The sequence below is a fragment of the Lepisma saccharinum genome, chromosome 1 (genome assembly GCF_977018435.1).
Source record: "Lepisma saccharinum chromosome 1, izLepSacc3.1, whole genome shotgun sequence".
NCBI lineage: Eukaryota > Metazoa > Arthropoda > Insecta > Zygentoma > Lepismatidae > Lepisma > Lepisma saccharinum.
This window is the reverse complement of record NC_139229.1, coordinates 156,737,955-156,754,949: the sequence shown is the minus strand read 5'-3', so window position 1 is coordinate 156,754,949 and position 16,995 is coordinate 156,737,955. Positions and strand designations below refer to the sequence as shown.

Sequence of the window (16,995 nt, the reverse complement as noted above, 5' to 3'; positions counted from 1 at the left end):
TGATGGCTTCTGTAACACATGCCCCAGTCTTGGATTTGAGTGGCACAGCCCAGGCAAATTTTGAAAATGTGTCTATTACAGTGAGTAGATACTTGTAGCCCTTGTTGATTTTGTCTAAGTTTTTCAACTGCCCACTTGCCATTTCAATCAAGTCGCTTTGCCATAAATCATCTATGCCCTTTGTGACTACTGGCAGTCTCTTAAAATTATGTCTGGCTTGTCTGTGTAATTCATCAACAATAATTTTTCTAGACATAATATGTAAACAAGAATATTGCAACTATGGGGTGTTCAGCAGCTGAAACTGCAGGATTTTCTAAATATAATTTGTCCCCTATCTGTATTTTAAATTCCAGAGTGCCATCATCTTCAGTATAGGCTGTTTCCAATGTATTGGGATCTGTAAAATCCTCCAATTCTACACTGGTGATTTTCACTTTGTTGTTAGCATTTGTTATTGATAAGGTGGGGTAGTGGTGTGCCTGTGGCTGAAGCCAATATTTGATCTTGATTGGTCTCAATGTGCCCCCAACAAAAAACTGGTAATAAAATTGTGCAGGGGACAACATATATATTTTGCCACCTGGTGTAAATGGAGAATCATATTCTTTGTTGGGGATGCTGTACAATTCAAGAATTACTGAATGTTTTGGATTCTCGATTATGCCTGTTATTTCTTTTTCTGCTGTGAGCAATCTGCTTGTTACAGATTCAAGGTGCTCATTGATAGTCCTAACAATCTCATCGTGCCCAGGCTTGATTCTTATGTCCACAGCAAGTTTCTTGTATTGTTGCACAATTTCTTGTAGCTGGGTGGCAAAAACAGACAGAGCATTTGCTTGATTGGATTCCATGGTTCCTAGCTGTTGCTTGATATTAGCTACAATTTGTTGCAAATTTTCAACAACTGCCAATTTTGAATTTTGAGCTGTAAGATCATGGACCTGTCTTCTGATATCCTCAAACAGGGCATGCAGTTTATTAATATGTTGATTGGTTGGAAGAGTGGTCACTGTCTGAGTGAGATGTTTGATCTCTGCCTGGATATTCTTGATATCTTCTGATTTCAATATCCTATTCACTGCCCTCTTAATATTTTTAAGTTCCTGTGATGTAGGAAGATTTGATACTGTATTTTGCAAAAATTCAAGTGCCAATTTCACATTGTGTAATTCAGAAGCATCAGCCACATTTTGCATAGCATTTTGGAGCAGGGCTATATCTGCCTGAGAGGGTGTGGATTGTTGTAAAATTTCAAGTTTTGTTTGGATATCATCGATCAAGTGATGAAAATGAGATAGTTCAGATTCAGTGTTGAGGTTTTCAAGCTTTGTGATTTGTTGCTGGACACTGATGAGGGTATCTACAATCCCAGGCAATCTGGATTCTAGTACATTTGCCAAATCACTTTGCACTGCTGCTATTGTACCTTCAAGATGGGTTATGGAACTTTGAATTTTTCCAAAATCTTCATATGTTTCAAGTTGCAGCTTAATATTTGCTACACTCCGAGTTATTGCATTCAAAGCATCAGAAGATGGCAAATTGTTCATAAAATTTTCAAGTGTCTCAATTTTTTCTTTAACCTCAGCTATGGCATTGTTCAGAGGGTCCAGATTAGGTATTTGGAGTGATTGAATCTGTTCTTTTAGAGTGGAAATCACTAGATCAAAATCTTCTTGTGATTTTATGCTTTTGACAATTGTTTGGAGCTGTGTCTGGACATTATTTATCTGCTCTTCCAATTGCTGTTTCAATTGCTCAGAATTGGTGGCCTGGGTCTTAAATTTGGCTTGAAGAGCTGCTACAGCTTCTTCTAAACTTTGAAAATTATCCAATGTAGCGAGGTCAGTATATTTCTGAAGCAATAATTTAAGTTCAGAATCAATTTTAAGAAGAGGGTCCATGCATTGTGATTGTAAATTTGTAATTTCTAATTGAAGACTGGCATTGAGTGTGGTTTTTAAAGCTTGTAAATCACTTCTTAATTTCTTGACTCTGACATCAAGCATCAAAATCTCATCACTGTGATCTTCATGTCTTGTATGGCCAAAAATATCATTAGGCATTTTGTTTAGTAGTTATTTATTATAGAGTATCTGATTCTTAATTCTATAAAAAAAAGGTATAAGCTTGTCATAAGATCCAGGGACCTCAATATATAAGCAGTCACCAGCAGAAACAGTATAAACAGTGCCAGAAACCATGTTTGAGTGCTTAATTCTATAAATATTTCTCCCTACTGAAATTTTAACATCACCCTCAGGGGTTGTAATAAATTGCAATTGCCCACCTACAGGTAATTGGTAATGATTTAAATTATTGTTAAATATGTACAATATTTTGCCTGTTTCATCATCAACATCTGTAAGTATGCTGTTCAGATGAATAATTAACAACCCACTCAGTTTAGACAGCATATCAGAAGAGGGTTGTGGGGTTGGCAGGTCCATAATACCTTGTTTTTTAAACCCAAATAAGTTCATAGGCATGTTTATTTATTTCAAATCATGCTCTGTGCTTGGGCATTGATTCCCATTTTTCAAATCACAATGACCCCATGGTAAAGTATGTATGCCGCATGATAAAATGCATCTCTTATCATCATGTGGGTCCAGAGCCACTTTTTTTACAACATTTGAAGTCAATAAGTGATCTTCACTCTGAATTCTGGGTTCTGATGTTCTGATTGAACTCTGGGATTTGATGCAATTTTTATAATCTTCAAATTGGAGCTCTTTTTCCACAGCTACTTTGCCAATACCCTTGGCTTTTTTGACAACAGCATTACATGTTTTAAAACTGTACGTCTTGGCACTTAACCCAGCAAATTCCACAATAACATCACCAAGTGTCTCATCTTTTAACTTGCCGGGCACCTTTTTGTTGTGGGGTTGAATATTCAAATGGCCTGGCAATTCACTGGTATCAAAATATTGAAACAATTCAGGCTGTGCCATATCTTGATAAACATCTTCTGTTCGAATATCAAGAATAAAACTATCCGTGTCCATGTATATCAGTTTTACTCTATCACCATAAAAAGGTTTGAACACATCATAATACAATGTTAACATATGTAATTTGGACAATTCCAATATTGCAGCCCCTACATAAATAGGTTTATCAAACTTAATCCTTGTTTTTTTCATGTTGAAAAGTGCCATATCTTCATTATAAATTCTTCTGTAATTGAAGTTGGGCTTTGCAACCAATTTTTTGCTCAGGCTGGGGTCAGTAATTATTTTAACATCGGTATGTTTTCTGACATTTTCAATTGTTTTGCCATATACAGAATTAACCATCAATTTAAACAAGCTCTTATCAAATTGGCTCTTTGCAGATGTTCGAAGCTCCGTGTTTGTATCAATGTATGGTTTCAACCATTCTGAGTGCCTGAACCTCAAAACTTTTCCAACTTTGGTCACTTGGACACCATGTTTCATCAGGAACTGGAGGTACTTGTAATGTATGACATAGCCCTGTTTTGACTCCAGTGTCATCATGAGCTTCTTCTGTTTAGAGCCAGGTGAGCACTGAACCTCGGGAATTGGGGGCAGATCAGAAAATTTGTTATGTAAATAATCTGGAAATATCAGATCAACCTCTAAGAAGAGGCCATAATTACTGTCATCATAGTTCTGAAGATCTTCAATATTGAAATCTTCGACCCATTCAATCCCTGCATATGGCAGTTTTTGCATCATAGCGTGACCATAGAGGCTGTTTGCATCCACATATGTTATATAATTTGATTGCAATTCTGGATCATAATCAGGCATATATTTGTTATTTGCTCTGGCATATCTCTGAGAACATTGCACCATCCCCCCTCTTATACCTTGCTCCATAAACAGGTACATATCTTGATCTTGGATCAGATCCAATGGCTTTTTGGTGTTTAAAAACATTGCAGCCCATGCTAGGCCCGGGGCACTGTAAAAATACACTGGGTCCAGTCCATAATTTTGCATAGAAGATTTTCTGAATGTCTGCATTATATCTGCTAAGATGGTCACATCAAGTTTCAAATATGCCATGTGATAATCACCAAATGTCCGGCATTTTAAATTGTTCCACACCAATTGGGCATGGTGATAATCATCATCACTGATTCCAGATCCTCTGATTTTGCTGTAAAACTCATGTTGTGGTGGCAGGGAACACTCATCAAATTTAGAAAAATCTATAACATAGTCATATGGATATACACCCTTTCGCCTAATTAATTTCAGGTCCTGATTTGGAAACAATGCACGTGTGATTTTGAATTGATCATCAGATAATTGAGTGGCCAGTGTGGCCAGGCTAGCAGATAAAATTCTGTAAGAATCAAGAAATCTCATGTGAATAGGAACACCATTAACTTTAATTGTTTTGCTAATAGATATATATTTCTCATCATTTTCAGCTAAAATATTTAAATTCTGCTTCTCAAACCCCTCATATCTGATCAGATGATGGAAATCATAATTGGATGCTCCATGACAAAATATGGGGATAAATTTTGGTCTCTTGATCTTAATATTACAGCTATTACACAGGGCCATTAAGAATTTACCATCTGTATGAGAATGGTGTTTCACCTTGATATTTGTATCTGAAAATTCAGAATCACATAGCGAGCATTTTTCTGCATTGTTGAAATCTTCAATCTGTTTCTCTGTTAAAGGCAACATGGGTTTTGATTTTAATAAGATGTTAGATGCTATGTCACGGCACTCATTTTCTATTTTATGTGCAAATATTTTGATGGCATCTGGTCCCATGTATGAATATTCTTTGGTAACAACACCATCCTGTACAACCACATAACAAAAGCTGGAAGGTTCATGTAGCTGGTATGGTGTAATTGAAGATTCTTCAGGATCTGGGCTACAAAATGCAAGAGGTTTGAGGTTTGATTCAAAATCACAGACTATATATGCTGGGTGTTCCAACAAGGCTTCAAACTTTTTGAATTTGCAATTTTCACTTGGATTAGGCATCACCATATGAACAGGTTTATGATTTTTACAGTATTTCAGATGCTCAATTAACTTGTTTTTGGCAATTTCTGCACTCACTTTACAAACCCCATTTACTGTTTTTCTACCACCATGTACAGTTAAACATCTTCCGCATATTCTGAATATTCTATTAGATTTGTCTAGTTGTGTTCTGACTAAAGCTTCAAGATTATGTATCAGAGTGTAATGATTTGTGCCATCCCCTTCAATTAAGAGCAGATTAATCGGAATAGCAGAATCATCAACAAATGTACTAATTCTGAGAGGATCTATCAAGCAATTGTCACGGCCAGTGGAACAAATATATACATTAATAGATAATTGTTTGCCATTCATATCCCTGGCTTTTTTTTCAAATTTATCAATATGCTGAACAGACATTGGATATTCTAAACCCTCCATTGCATCGTCAAAATCATGTTCATGTTGTTTGTAATAACTTATTCTCTGAGAATTTCTTGAAACCGGATACAAAGCAGCTAAAATACACCACAAAAAGCATTTCTCATCATTATTTTCAATATTAACCACGGCTTGTTTGTTTTTAATATTGATAGGTAATGGCAAATATGTGGAACCTTGTAATGGGCTGAATTCAGAAATATTAACATATAACTTGTGCGGAAAGCCGCATAGGCTCCATCCAGACTCTCTTGCCTCAAATTCAGAGTGTTTAATGTTCAATTGATCTATCAACCTGCTTATTATTGTGTCTGAATTTGCATTTGAATATACAGGTACAGTTTCTGTTATGTGGGGCTGTGTAAATTTTGTGCCGTTTGGCTTCTTATATTGCACAAACAATTTGAGAGAGAGCTTATAAGAGCCAATTTGTGCATTTAGAATTGCCCGCAGATCAGGATTTACACTGTTCAAGAAATTCTGAATACCACATCTTGGCTCTGATACAAACCGATAATCCCTAAGTTGAGCATTAAAACTGCTATGGATAGGTTCATAGCGTGGCTGCTTTGCTGCTCTGGCATTAAGAGGTGCTTCATGCTTCCTTTTGAGACCAGATGTAGATGGGGGCAATGTTGATGACTGTGCAGAGCAAGTATCTTTATGTTTATATGTGAAATATTCCATGCTATATTTTCTATTGCATTTGGGGCATATTTTTGTGGGAGTTCTGTATTTGCCGGGGTTACAAATTTTTTGGTGTCTGGCCCAATTAGAGCTAAATATATTCTTATTGCATTGGTCACAATATTTTTGATTCGGCATTTTTGTTGTTGTTTATTATATATATTTCCTGGGTTTCAATTCAAAACTTTATACTGAATAAAAAATATCAATTGGGTTCAGCACTGTACTGTATATGTGTGTGTGTGTGTGTGTGTGTGTGTGTGTGTGTTAATATTTCTCGCTTTGGTATTTATATAAAATTTCCTGGGTTTTTAAATCTAATCTTTATGCTTATCTTATGACAGGTTGTAAGGCCAATAGCCCACAAGTGGAAAAAGAGAATAAATATTGATTCACACTGACCTAGCACAAATGCCTGCACGAACATGCATATCTTGAATGGCAATGACCCAGCACTGAGTGTTATGTATTGATTTTTGTATAACAAGCTGTAACAGATATAGGCCTGACCCTAAATAACAACAAATAAGCTAGATGTAACAAATATCAGGCAAAATATTGTATTTAATATGAATATTAAATCAAACAGGCCTGTAAGTATGAGGAGCACTGTAAAAACACATCTGTTCTCCTCAGCCACTCTCACAATAATGGCTGATGTAATGCAAAATCTCTTTATATACCCTAATTTCACGGGAATTTCCCGGCTGATGCAATTTCTGAGTATTGAAGCTTTGCGTGCAAACAAAATTGCATCAGCCAAGAAATTCCCGTGAAATTTGTTTTTTACAAGAATTTCCCGAGGGTTTTTTCACAGAAAATTCCGAGGGGGCATATTTTTCACGGGAATTTGTTTTTTACAAGAATTTCCCAAGGGTTTTTTCACAGAGCAATTCTAGAAGAATTATATTGTTTTAATATTAGATTGAACCTGGTATCCAATTGAACTTAAACCTGAAGTAAATATGTATGGGTAGGTATGGGTTTAGCTTAATTTCTGGTATGGCCAAAAAATATCAATTTTTGACAGGATTATGGACAACAATCTCACAGAAGTGCCTTTTTGTAAGTATAGGCACATCAATCTGAGGGGCTCTTCCTTTCTCATGGAATCCATGAGGGCTTTTTTACAAAAATCTTGGATTAGATGGGGTTCCACACTAGAGCAAAAAGCTCATATATGCATGTTGAGCTAGTTTTAAGTGTAGAAAATTCTGCTAGAGAAGAGCTCTTCCTTTATCGAGCTGGTAATAGCACAAGTACTACTACTCGTTTACAATAGGTCTCCTCTCTCAGGGAAATTCAAGAAAATAGACGCGCCAAACTTTCCGACCTCGTGCTTGATTCACGATCTCGCCAACGAACGTTTTCGGGTTAGGTTCGTCTTAGCCTGGGACTCATTTGTGGGTGTGTCTTCATTAACAATCCATTAATTCTTCATTCTCATCGTCGCCACAAAAGTCACGTAAAATAAGAATAATGCAGACTCAACTACAGAAAGAGGATACAGACAGTATACAGGGAGATGTACTCGTAGATATGGTAACACATAAACGCACGCAAAAAGAAGGGGAGAGATATCGACAAAAAGAACACACACAACATATGCATGATGTTGCTGTACAGCATTGACAAATTTCACAATAAGAGGTTAACATGACGAACAATTTTTTGCAATGTTTTGTTCGTCGTGGCCTTGTCTTGAAACTACGAGCCTCGACAATTTTTATACTATGCATAAATTCATGTGATTAATCATGTGACTCTTTAGTTTAGTCGCTGTGGTAACATTATCATGCCTGTAGACACGCTAGCAGGAAAATACCGTACAGTTTAACCTCTTCACCTTCTTAGCTTCATTGTATCAATAATGAACTAAATTAAATATTGTACGGCTTAAATGTAACCCTATTAAGATAAATAATAATAAAAAGAAGGGTTTTGTAATGTTTTCTTCTATTTACACGCCAGAGAACCTGTTGCATTAACTGGTTATACAGCCTGATCCTACCGTATTGAAATAAATTGTAATCCCCGACTGAAAATATAACTGGAAGTGGTAACCTTATATCTGCCCCGAATTACTACATTACAGGATAGAAAACGCCAACTTAGAGGACTCGTGCATCGGAACTAGACATCGGAGTTTTCAGACAGAAGTGGCAAGTGATACCTGCATCTTGGTAACGAACCTGCATAAATAAATTCACCCTTTCGTATGGAATTGACACTCTGTACATGTCACTTGCGTGTCGGACTGGGCTATTTTTTCAATTGTGTACGCATCGTGTCACCTCCATCTTTTATTTGGTCGCCCATGAGCAGCGAATTATTTTTTACAGCCTGGAGCGGACCTGGGTAATTTGTACCTGTCAGTTCCATGTAAAATACTCATGTCAATTATCGCTTGTCGTTGTAGTTTGCCACATGTCGCTTTTCACATTGGTGTGATATCTTCCTAAAGAGTAAAATGCTTCCAAGAAAAATTGAAGTCTTCGTTTCTTTTACATGCTGTGAAAAGCCCGACCCTGTGGCCAAGTGGTTAGCACATCGCGCTGCGACGCCAAGGGTCCCGGGTTCGAATCCCGGTCGGGCTTGGTTGTTTGTGAATGTCCATTCATCAATTTCATAATTTCATCACTCATCCCCATCTTCGCAAATTAGCCAAGAGGCACAAAAAACGCGAAGTAAAATAAACTAAATCAATCAATCAAATCAAACATGCTGTGAAAGTTTGGAGGGGGAGAGATGATCATGTTGAAGATGAAACCTTTGGTTCGGTCACTTCCTGTGCGATGCGTTTAACCTACTTATATAGTGCATGTGCACTTAATTAAAAACCTACATATATACTGTATATGCGTTAGTCAAATTAAATACCAGGGATCCCGGGTTCGAAACCTGGCCTGAGCATGGATGTTTGTGAGTGTCATTCATGAATTTCATCATATCATCGCTCATTCCCATCTTCTCAAATTAGCCAAAAGTGACACAAGAAGGGACGTAAAATAATCAATCAATCAAATAAAATAACCACCCACCATGGAATACCAATATTACTTGCAAGTTTTCTCTAGCATCTGATTGTTATTGTCGCTATACGGACCTCTAATGAGTCTGGGGTGTCACATTAGCAGAGCTGTTAGGTACCTTCGTAACACAAATGCAATCATCTGCCGGAGAGTAATGATAAAGAAGGTATTTTTATTGTCAACAATTACCTCCTTCGGTAACACTCTTAATTGTAAAGCCGGTGATAGTTATATTGGCCGAAGACTTTTTTAAAAAATCAATATTTCCAGATGAATGTTTGCATGGTACCTATACCTTCTTGTTCCGCTTGCTGTTAAGTCTGAAGTGTAAGGGATGATCCTTTAGGAGACACCCAAATGTCAACCTCTGTTCCACTTAGTACAACCTGGGCCGGATTTTTGCAGATTAACGAGGCTTTGGCACCTGGCACTGCAGCCAGGAATTGTGTTGTGTCGTCCATATGTATTTGTGACTGTCCCTGCATCCATCTCATCATATCACCATCCATCCCCATCGTCGCAATTAATCAAAAAACAATCAAACTCGATGAAGTCCCAGCTCCACATAACCTAAGGTCATGAAGACAAGCATGGAATAGCCCTGCCCTGGCGGCTAATAGTCATGTGATTACCTTATGTATCCACCAGGTGAGTTAAGCTGAAGGTTCCAACTTCATAGATTCTGGAGAATAATTTCCAGAACTTAACTGCTCGTTAACCCGATAGAACTTTTAACGACGATAAATAGGTTAACGACATCTATTTTAGTAAATAACTAACCCACACAAACTAACGACAATAGGAATCAGCCATGTCGAAGTTAAGAGAAATAAATGAACGTGTTTACCTCACGTTTTTGCAATATATTTCCTATTTGATAATATACTTACTCTTAATGAAAAGAAACAAATACCGGTCCCAGTAAGAAAAAACTATTTACTTTAATAAACTTTTCGTGGAAAACCCCCTTCTCCGGGAAGCCATCAGCACAAAGCAAGCTCAAGTACCTAGTAATCCTTTGCGGGAGCAAAGGGAATTTTCTTGAACCTTGCTGTTTCCTCAAGAATAGTAAGTTTAGATCAGCTATGTTTAATAATATAATTTATTCGAAGTTAGAAACAAGTCGCCCATACCATAAATGTAATTAATTAACATAAATATGCTACTTTCTTCGAAATTGTGTACGTTTTCCTTACAATAACCTGTAATAGTCATAATATTTATATCCATGAACATTATATAATTTATGTTATTATAAACGAAATAAACAGTTTTCTCTAGGCTTGATACTGGGAAACAATTTTGAAATTCTAAGAACTTATGTAACTGTTAATACAGCGCCATCTATGAATAGCCTCTGTTATCAGTTGCTAATGCACGAAATATTTTGCCTCTCTGGAACTAGGAAGTTTCCTCCCTCATGAAAAGTTAGTGAAATCAACCTATTTCAGTTAAAATAATTGTTTTGTTCCCTGCTTTAATAGCGTGTATATTGAAAGGTTTGGTATTTTTCCAATATAAATAATTCGGTAATTTGTTACAATTCCAAAATTTATTATTTGTTTATTATTTTTGGCGGTAGATGGTAATACAGTACATATTTCTTCAGATGTTCATTGTAAATTACTGTTCTGAGCAAAGAGTATTGACTTCTTTATCCGTAATTGTAAAAATAACTAAATAGACAAGTTTTGTAAAAGTAAGTCTACTGTAGAGTGAAATCACAATACTTACAAGTGAAATATCTCTATTTGGCAGATGTTTTGTTGCACAAGCATAAAAAATAATGATGTAAAACTGCATTTATATGCCATAGTACTTCAAGCTTGAATTAAGTAAATTTTTTATAACTTAGTGAATATGTAACACAAGACAAAGAAAAATAATACATAATGTTAATATAACTGTAATAAGTTTTTTTGAAAATACACTTTAAGGTGTTACAACATAAGAACACTTACTGAAATGAAGCTAACAATTGCACTCAACACTGTAGCCTCGGTTTTAGAACTAAGCGGATCTCCAAATCTGCAAGTTTCTTTTAAGAAATATATATCAGCGAAAGAAAAGAAGGCTTGTCTCCTCGAAAAACGACAGCCAAAGTTAATTTCGAGTGGAATTTCGTTTCTTGTGCCGCAATAGCAGCCCTCGGAATGGCAACCCCGCCCACGCGTCTTTATAACTCTCCCGACAAGCAACAAATGGCCAGCATTGGACCCAGATCTGTCACCCCTTCTCCTCCGAAAGATCCAATACCCCGACCAGAGAAGGAGAGGCGGGGAGGGAGTATAAGGAGAAATATTTGACCGAAAGACAAAGCAAATAAGGTTTTCTCCGGCTCTCCCTCCTTTCTCCCGGCATTCCCGTCACCTCCCACCCTTTATTGATTTCCGCTGGCCCCCTTAATACGCTCGGACTCAGAAGATGTACTTAAAACTCTTCCTTCTGCAAACTGCTGTGTCTATTTAATCTGCACTCGATTGTTGCAGATACCAGTTTTTAGGGCAATGTTTCTTTCCTTCCCCCGCCCCTTTCTTTACGCTGTTTCTAGCGTGAACCCCAAGAAACACATCGGGGAAAACTTCAACTTCTCAGCACAATCCCACCGCCGCTTGTCTTTCCTTCATTAATATTCAGCAACTTTCAGATTTGTAACAAGCTACAGTACATCTGTAAGTGCAGTTTTACTCGAGTACGTGTTTTCCTTCGCTAGCTTCTGCTAGTATTCATGTAGCAACGATGTGAATTATTGTATTTGAATCTTCACACAGAACCGAAAACACGTCAACTTTACCATATTGTCCCTAAGGATGGGGTATTTTGTGTTTGTCGTTAGTTCTGCATAAATTCTGCTATCCCGAAAGAAATAACACGAGATTTTTATACAGAAGGCGAGTACAAAGCAGTCCAACTATACGTAACATCAAATATTTTAGTCAGTGAACCTAAGCTCTAAATGGCATTTTATACTGGCACAGCATTGGTTTAACCTGTGGGTGCATCGTTAGTATGCTTTTGATGGCGATACTGTGTGGAGGCACTATCTGCAGTATTTTCCACGAACTACGTCCTGGCTTTTTACATGTATTTCGATGTAGGGCTATACGGATAATAATTTATTATTTATTTTCATCTTTCACAATTACTGACAATATTTTCCTTACGGATTTGCATGGATGAACAAGCCATTAGCCGGTCAGTGTTATCTGTAGTAGAGGAGCATCTGTTATTAGCTGGCAGTAAGTCGACTATTTGAAGTACAATATACAACCTTGTACACGAAAATACTTGTAGAAGTAAGAAGAAATGAACTGAGTAGCTTACAAGATATGGCACCGTTAGTCCACAGATAAGCGTATTATACGTTTACGTTTATCTGTGGTTAGACCATTCGCCTGTTTTCATATCTGTCATTGAGAAAGCGTTCCCTGATCATGCTAAGTATTTAGAATACTGTGGACTTGACCTGCTTCAGAAATAATTGTATATATCAGCATATTCTTACGTGTTTTGATTGATTGAATGATTTGATTTATTTTACTTCGCTTTTCTGCCACTTTGCGCAAATCGCGAAGATGAGGATGAGTGATTATATGACAAAACTGATGAAGGAACACTCACAAAGAACACCTATGCCCAGGCCGGAATTCGAACCCAGGGGTGTTCTTATGTTTTGAAATGCAACCTCGAGATACTAGGCTCTTGGACAAAGAATGAAATGGTTGAGAACGACTGGTGTCTTTGGTTTTTACAGAGTGTGGTTTGAGTTTGAGGAAACCTGAAGGTCTTTCTAAGGCGAGAGCAGGTGGTATCAACAAAATACTGTTGGTTCTTGCTTCGAATTTCTGGGCAAGCTTCCTAATAGATGAACATTATAAAGAAAAGTTAACCAAGTTTATAGTCTGTGTGGGTTACCATGACTACACGATTTTGTTGTATGTATAGTAGGAACATGGAGTAAATGTATAGTACATGAATACGTTATTATTGTGATACGGTATGTGTACGTTTTACACAATTATACCAGTGTTGTCATGGTTCGGTGTTGTACCTAATGACTTTTATTTATCATCAAATAAGTATAAGCAATGGGAAGCGAGACGACTCATTTATGATAACAAAATCATATAGTCATGGTAACCCACACAGACTATAAACTTGGTTCCCTTTTCTTTATAATTTGCGTCTATCACTACCGAGTATCCTCTCCATGGTAATCCCACACACTTATCGAAATAATAATATATTCTTCTGGATTGTAAAAAGAACCACTGCATTCATTGCTATCAATAGCGCCCATCAATAGTATCCAATTATCACCACATAACTTCTCCATTTGCAATTTGGCGAGTTAATCAGATAACCTTATTTCGGCCTCAGAATTATCATTCACTTTAGTGATATATATCAGATTATGTGCCTTAATAGTGTACCATTTATGTGCTCATTTGAATGCTCTGTACAACATCAAAATTTTCTCGTAAACGTATTCAAATTACCCACTTTACCCTGTACATTCGACAGACGATTCGATTACTCGAAAACTGATAGAGAAACTATGATACGAGGTGGATTAAAAGATCGAATAAGTAGTGTTATCATACGACATTAAAAAAACAAAATGTGTAGCTTTCGATATTTCTTAAACAACAAGAGCTGCAAATATGAAATTCGGGAACTTTATATATGTATGTATATATATATATATATATATATATATATATATATATATATATATATATATATATATATTAGCGAATTCCCATTATTATTATTTTTAGTAGACTTTTCGATTTGTTTGTTCATACAATCAGTAATCATTGCAGTTACAAAGATATACAGTATTTGATATACTAGCTGACCTAACATATTCAGGTTTATGTACTACAATACGAGTTCGCCAGATTAGTCAGTTAGATTTACCAGTTTCTGTTTAGTACTCGTGGAGTATTTACAAAGCAAAAGCAGCTCCAAATTGTTTCTGTACCGTTTGTCGTTTCAGCTTTGTTTTTTTATTGTGCATGCCTGGGGAACGCTTTTCTAAACTGGAATGGAAAGTAGCTTCTCAAGGTGTGGGCAGTTTCTGTCGGATTGCCACTTGTCACTTTGATGTGTGCAGATTGTGTTGAATTGTCACTTACTTCAGTGTGTGCAGATTGTGGTTGAACTGCCACTTGCTAGTTTTGTGTGTGCGGTTTGTGGTGAAGTATCTTCAGAATAACTCGTACAGTGTTCTATGGGAATTTGAGTTTTTACCAACGATAGATGGGTAGTCAATCCATGACTACCTATCAAACGGTGTATATGCATGTATAAACTTATAAAGTAGAATTGAGTAGCGTAAAAGTGAAAATATTTCTTTCTCTTACCTCTCTTAGTCGCTTGATTTTCTTCTCGCAATACGATCTCGTTGCCGTCCTCCCTCCTCCAGTAGACCCGAGGTTCGGGCAGCCCTGTGGCTTTGCATCTGAGTCGGACGCTGCCCCCCTCCCTCGCCATCTGGTCATCCGAGGACTCCTCGCTCAAGATGTCGGGCGGGACGACCACTTCCAGGTTGCCCATCTGGAAAAGCAAGAAAATGGTCTTAATGTTTGCAACGTCCCCTCGGTTGTACACCAGTCGTCACAAAGTTAGTCCGCTACTCCTTTAGTCGGGAACATGAGAATATTTGCAAATCATCAGGGCTTGTGGTAGAAAAGAAACACAACACAGTATTCGAAGTTAAACGCAGTTTTATAATCACTTACAGTGAGTCACATAATTATTCGGACCCAAAGTAAATTTCTAACGTTTAAGAGCGGGAAGGGAGTGAAATCTGTGTACAGCGTTGAAGTTGATTTTCGTTTAAAAAATGTCATGTTTAGCACAAAATTGGACGATAAAAAGTTAAAAACCGAACATCAACAACAATATAACGAAGGATGAATCCCTACCGTTGCAAAAATAGTGACACAAAATTATTCGGACACATAGTAAATGTTAACGTAAGTTTGCGATACAGTAACAATTTCGATTTACTTATTGATTGATACTCTGTTCATATATATTTAATCTGGTTTCCTGTAGGTTTCTATAGCAATTACGATCGCGTTTTGGTTAACAAAGTTGTGATATAAGAACATTTTCTATGTAGAAATGGGGCGAAGAGGAAAGGAAAGTTCATTTGAACAACGTAAGTTAGTGATACGGCACCACGCTAAGGTAACACTTACCGTGCAATTGCCTCAATGTTGAAAATGAAAAAAAGTACAGTTGCAGATATTATTAAGCGATTTAAAGAGGAAGACAGGATCGAGTCCCACGGTCATACAGGGAGACCAAGAATTCTTTCCCCCAGAAAAGAGACAGTAATCGTGAGGATTTTTTTTTTTTTTTAAAAAAATGAGTGCTCCAATGGTGCGTGCTGAGGTAGCTGAGGAGTGAGGAAAGCATAGTCATCCTGAAACTATACGAAGAGTGCTCAGAAGGGCAAACTATCATGGCCGTGTAGCCAGGAGAAAGCCATTTGTAAGTAAGCCAAACAGGACAAAAAGACTGGTGTTCTCAAAGGAACACTTAGGAAAGAATCAGACATGGTGGAATCGGGTAATTTTCACTGACGAGAGTAAATTCAATATTTGTGGGTCAGATGGGAGGGCAACAGTGTGGCGTAAACCAAATGAGGAGCTCCGAGGGAAAACTTTGTAAGCAACAGTGAAGCACGGGGGTGGTTACATAATGGTTTGGGGCTGTATGTCGGCCCAAGGCGTTGGTAAATTGGCTTTCATCGAACAGACAATGGACAGGTACCGTAACCTTGACATTCTGAAGTCAAATCTAAAGACTAGTGCTGAAATGATGGGCATTCTTTGTAACTTTGTTTTATCAAGATAATGACCCGAAGCACACTTCCCGCATAGTACAAGAATGTTTATTGTACAACTGCCCAAAAGTGCTCCATCCTCCACCGCAGTCTACAGACTTGAACGTCATTTAGCACCTCTGGTGTAAGTTGGAAAAAGAAGTGAGGAAAACACCTATAACCTCGAAGGCAGACATCAAGGAGAGACTTCAACATGAATGGGCCAACATATCGCCAGTGTACACCAGAAAATTGGTAGAAAGTATGCCAAATCGTTTATTCGAGGTGTTAAAAATGAAAGGGATGCCTACCAGAAACTGACATTTTTGTTCGTTGCTTTTCAAGCGTGTTTTCCTGTTTCTCCTTCCATGTGTCCGAATAATTTTGTTTAACCCACAAAAAATGTTTGTTTTGTTTAATGAAAATATTTTACTAATATATTATATTAAACATAATTGAAGATAATTAACAGTGTGCTCATATTGTGTTTTGTTTGTTAAATAAATATTAAACATTTATCATCGTATTATATCACGACTACGTCAGTAAATATTCAGAAATCTTATCTGTCCGAATAATTATGTGACTCACAGTATATTTCCTATCGTATGTGGACTTACAAGCAAGGTACAGATTTGCTTACGTTTCTGCCTGAAGAGGAACAATTCAATATCATATTAAATCACATCACAATCACTAAACACACTTACATATAGAATTAACGTTGGACAAGACAAACGTAAATACACGAAAGTTTCTGTATTTAATTATTATTTCCGAGTATAGCCAGAATGAAACGAAAATAATTACCAATTACACTATTCGGGCATTCCATTAACAGTTACCACGTTTCTGTTGATTTCTCACCTTCACCTGTTTTCTAACTGAGTGTCGTCAGGTGAAAAACATTCAGGTGGGTTCACTTCCTCTGCTGAGATGAGAAAGTGACGTCAACACGAACAGATTATGACGTATTTATAAACATATATACAAGTTCCAAACAGAACTGTATCAATCTAACTAT

At 37.0% G+C, this 16,995-nt stretch overlaps 1 protein-coding gene across 2 annotated transcripts in view; it reads right to left on the bottom strand.

Annotated features, from left to right (window-relative positions):
• The window catches only part of LOC146002924 (lachesin-like), a 397,885-nt gene that overhangs the window by 80,755 nt on the left and 300,135 nt on the right, over nt 1-16,995 (bottom strand). For both annotated transcript variants that reach the window (XM_083141087.1, XM_083141081.1), the window contains exon 5: nt 14,500-14,692. In XM_083141087.1, coding sequence (XP_082997213.1) covers nt 14,500-14,692 — 193 coding nt within the window. The remainder of the gene's footprint in view (nt 1-14,499; nt 14,693-16,995) is intronic.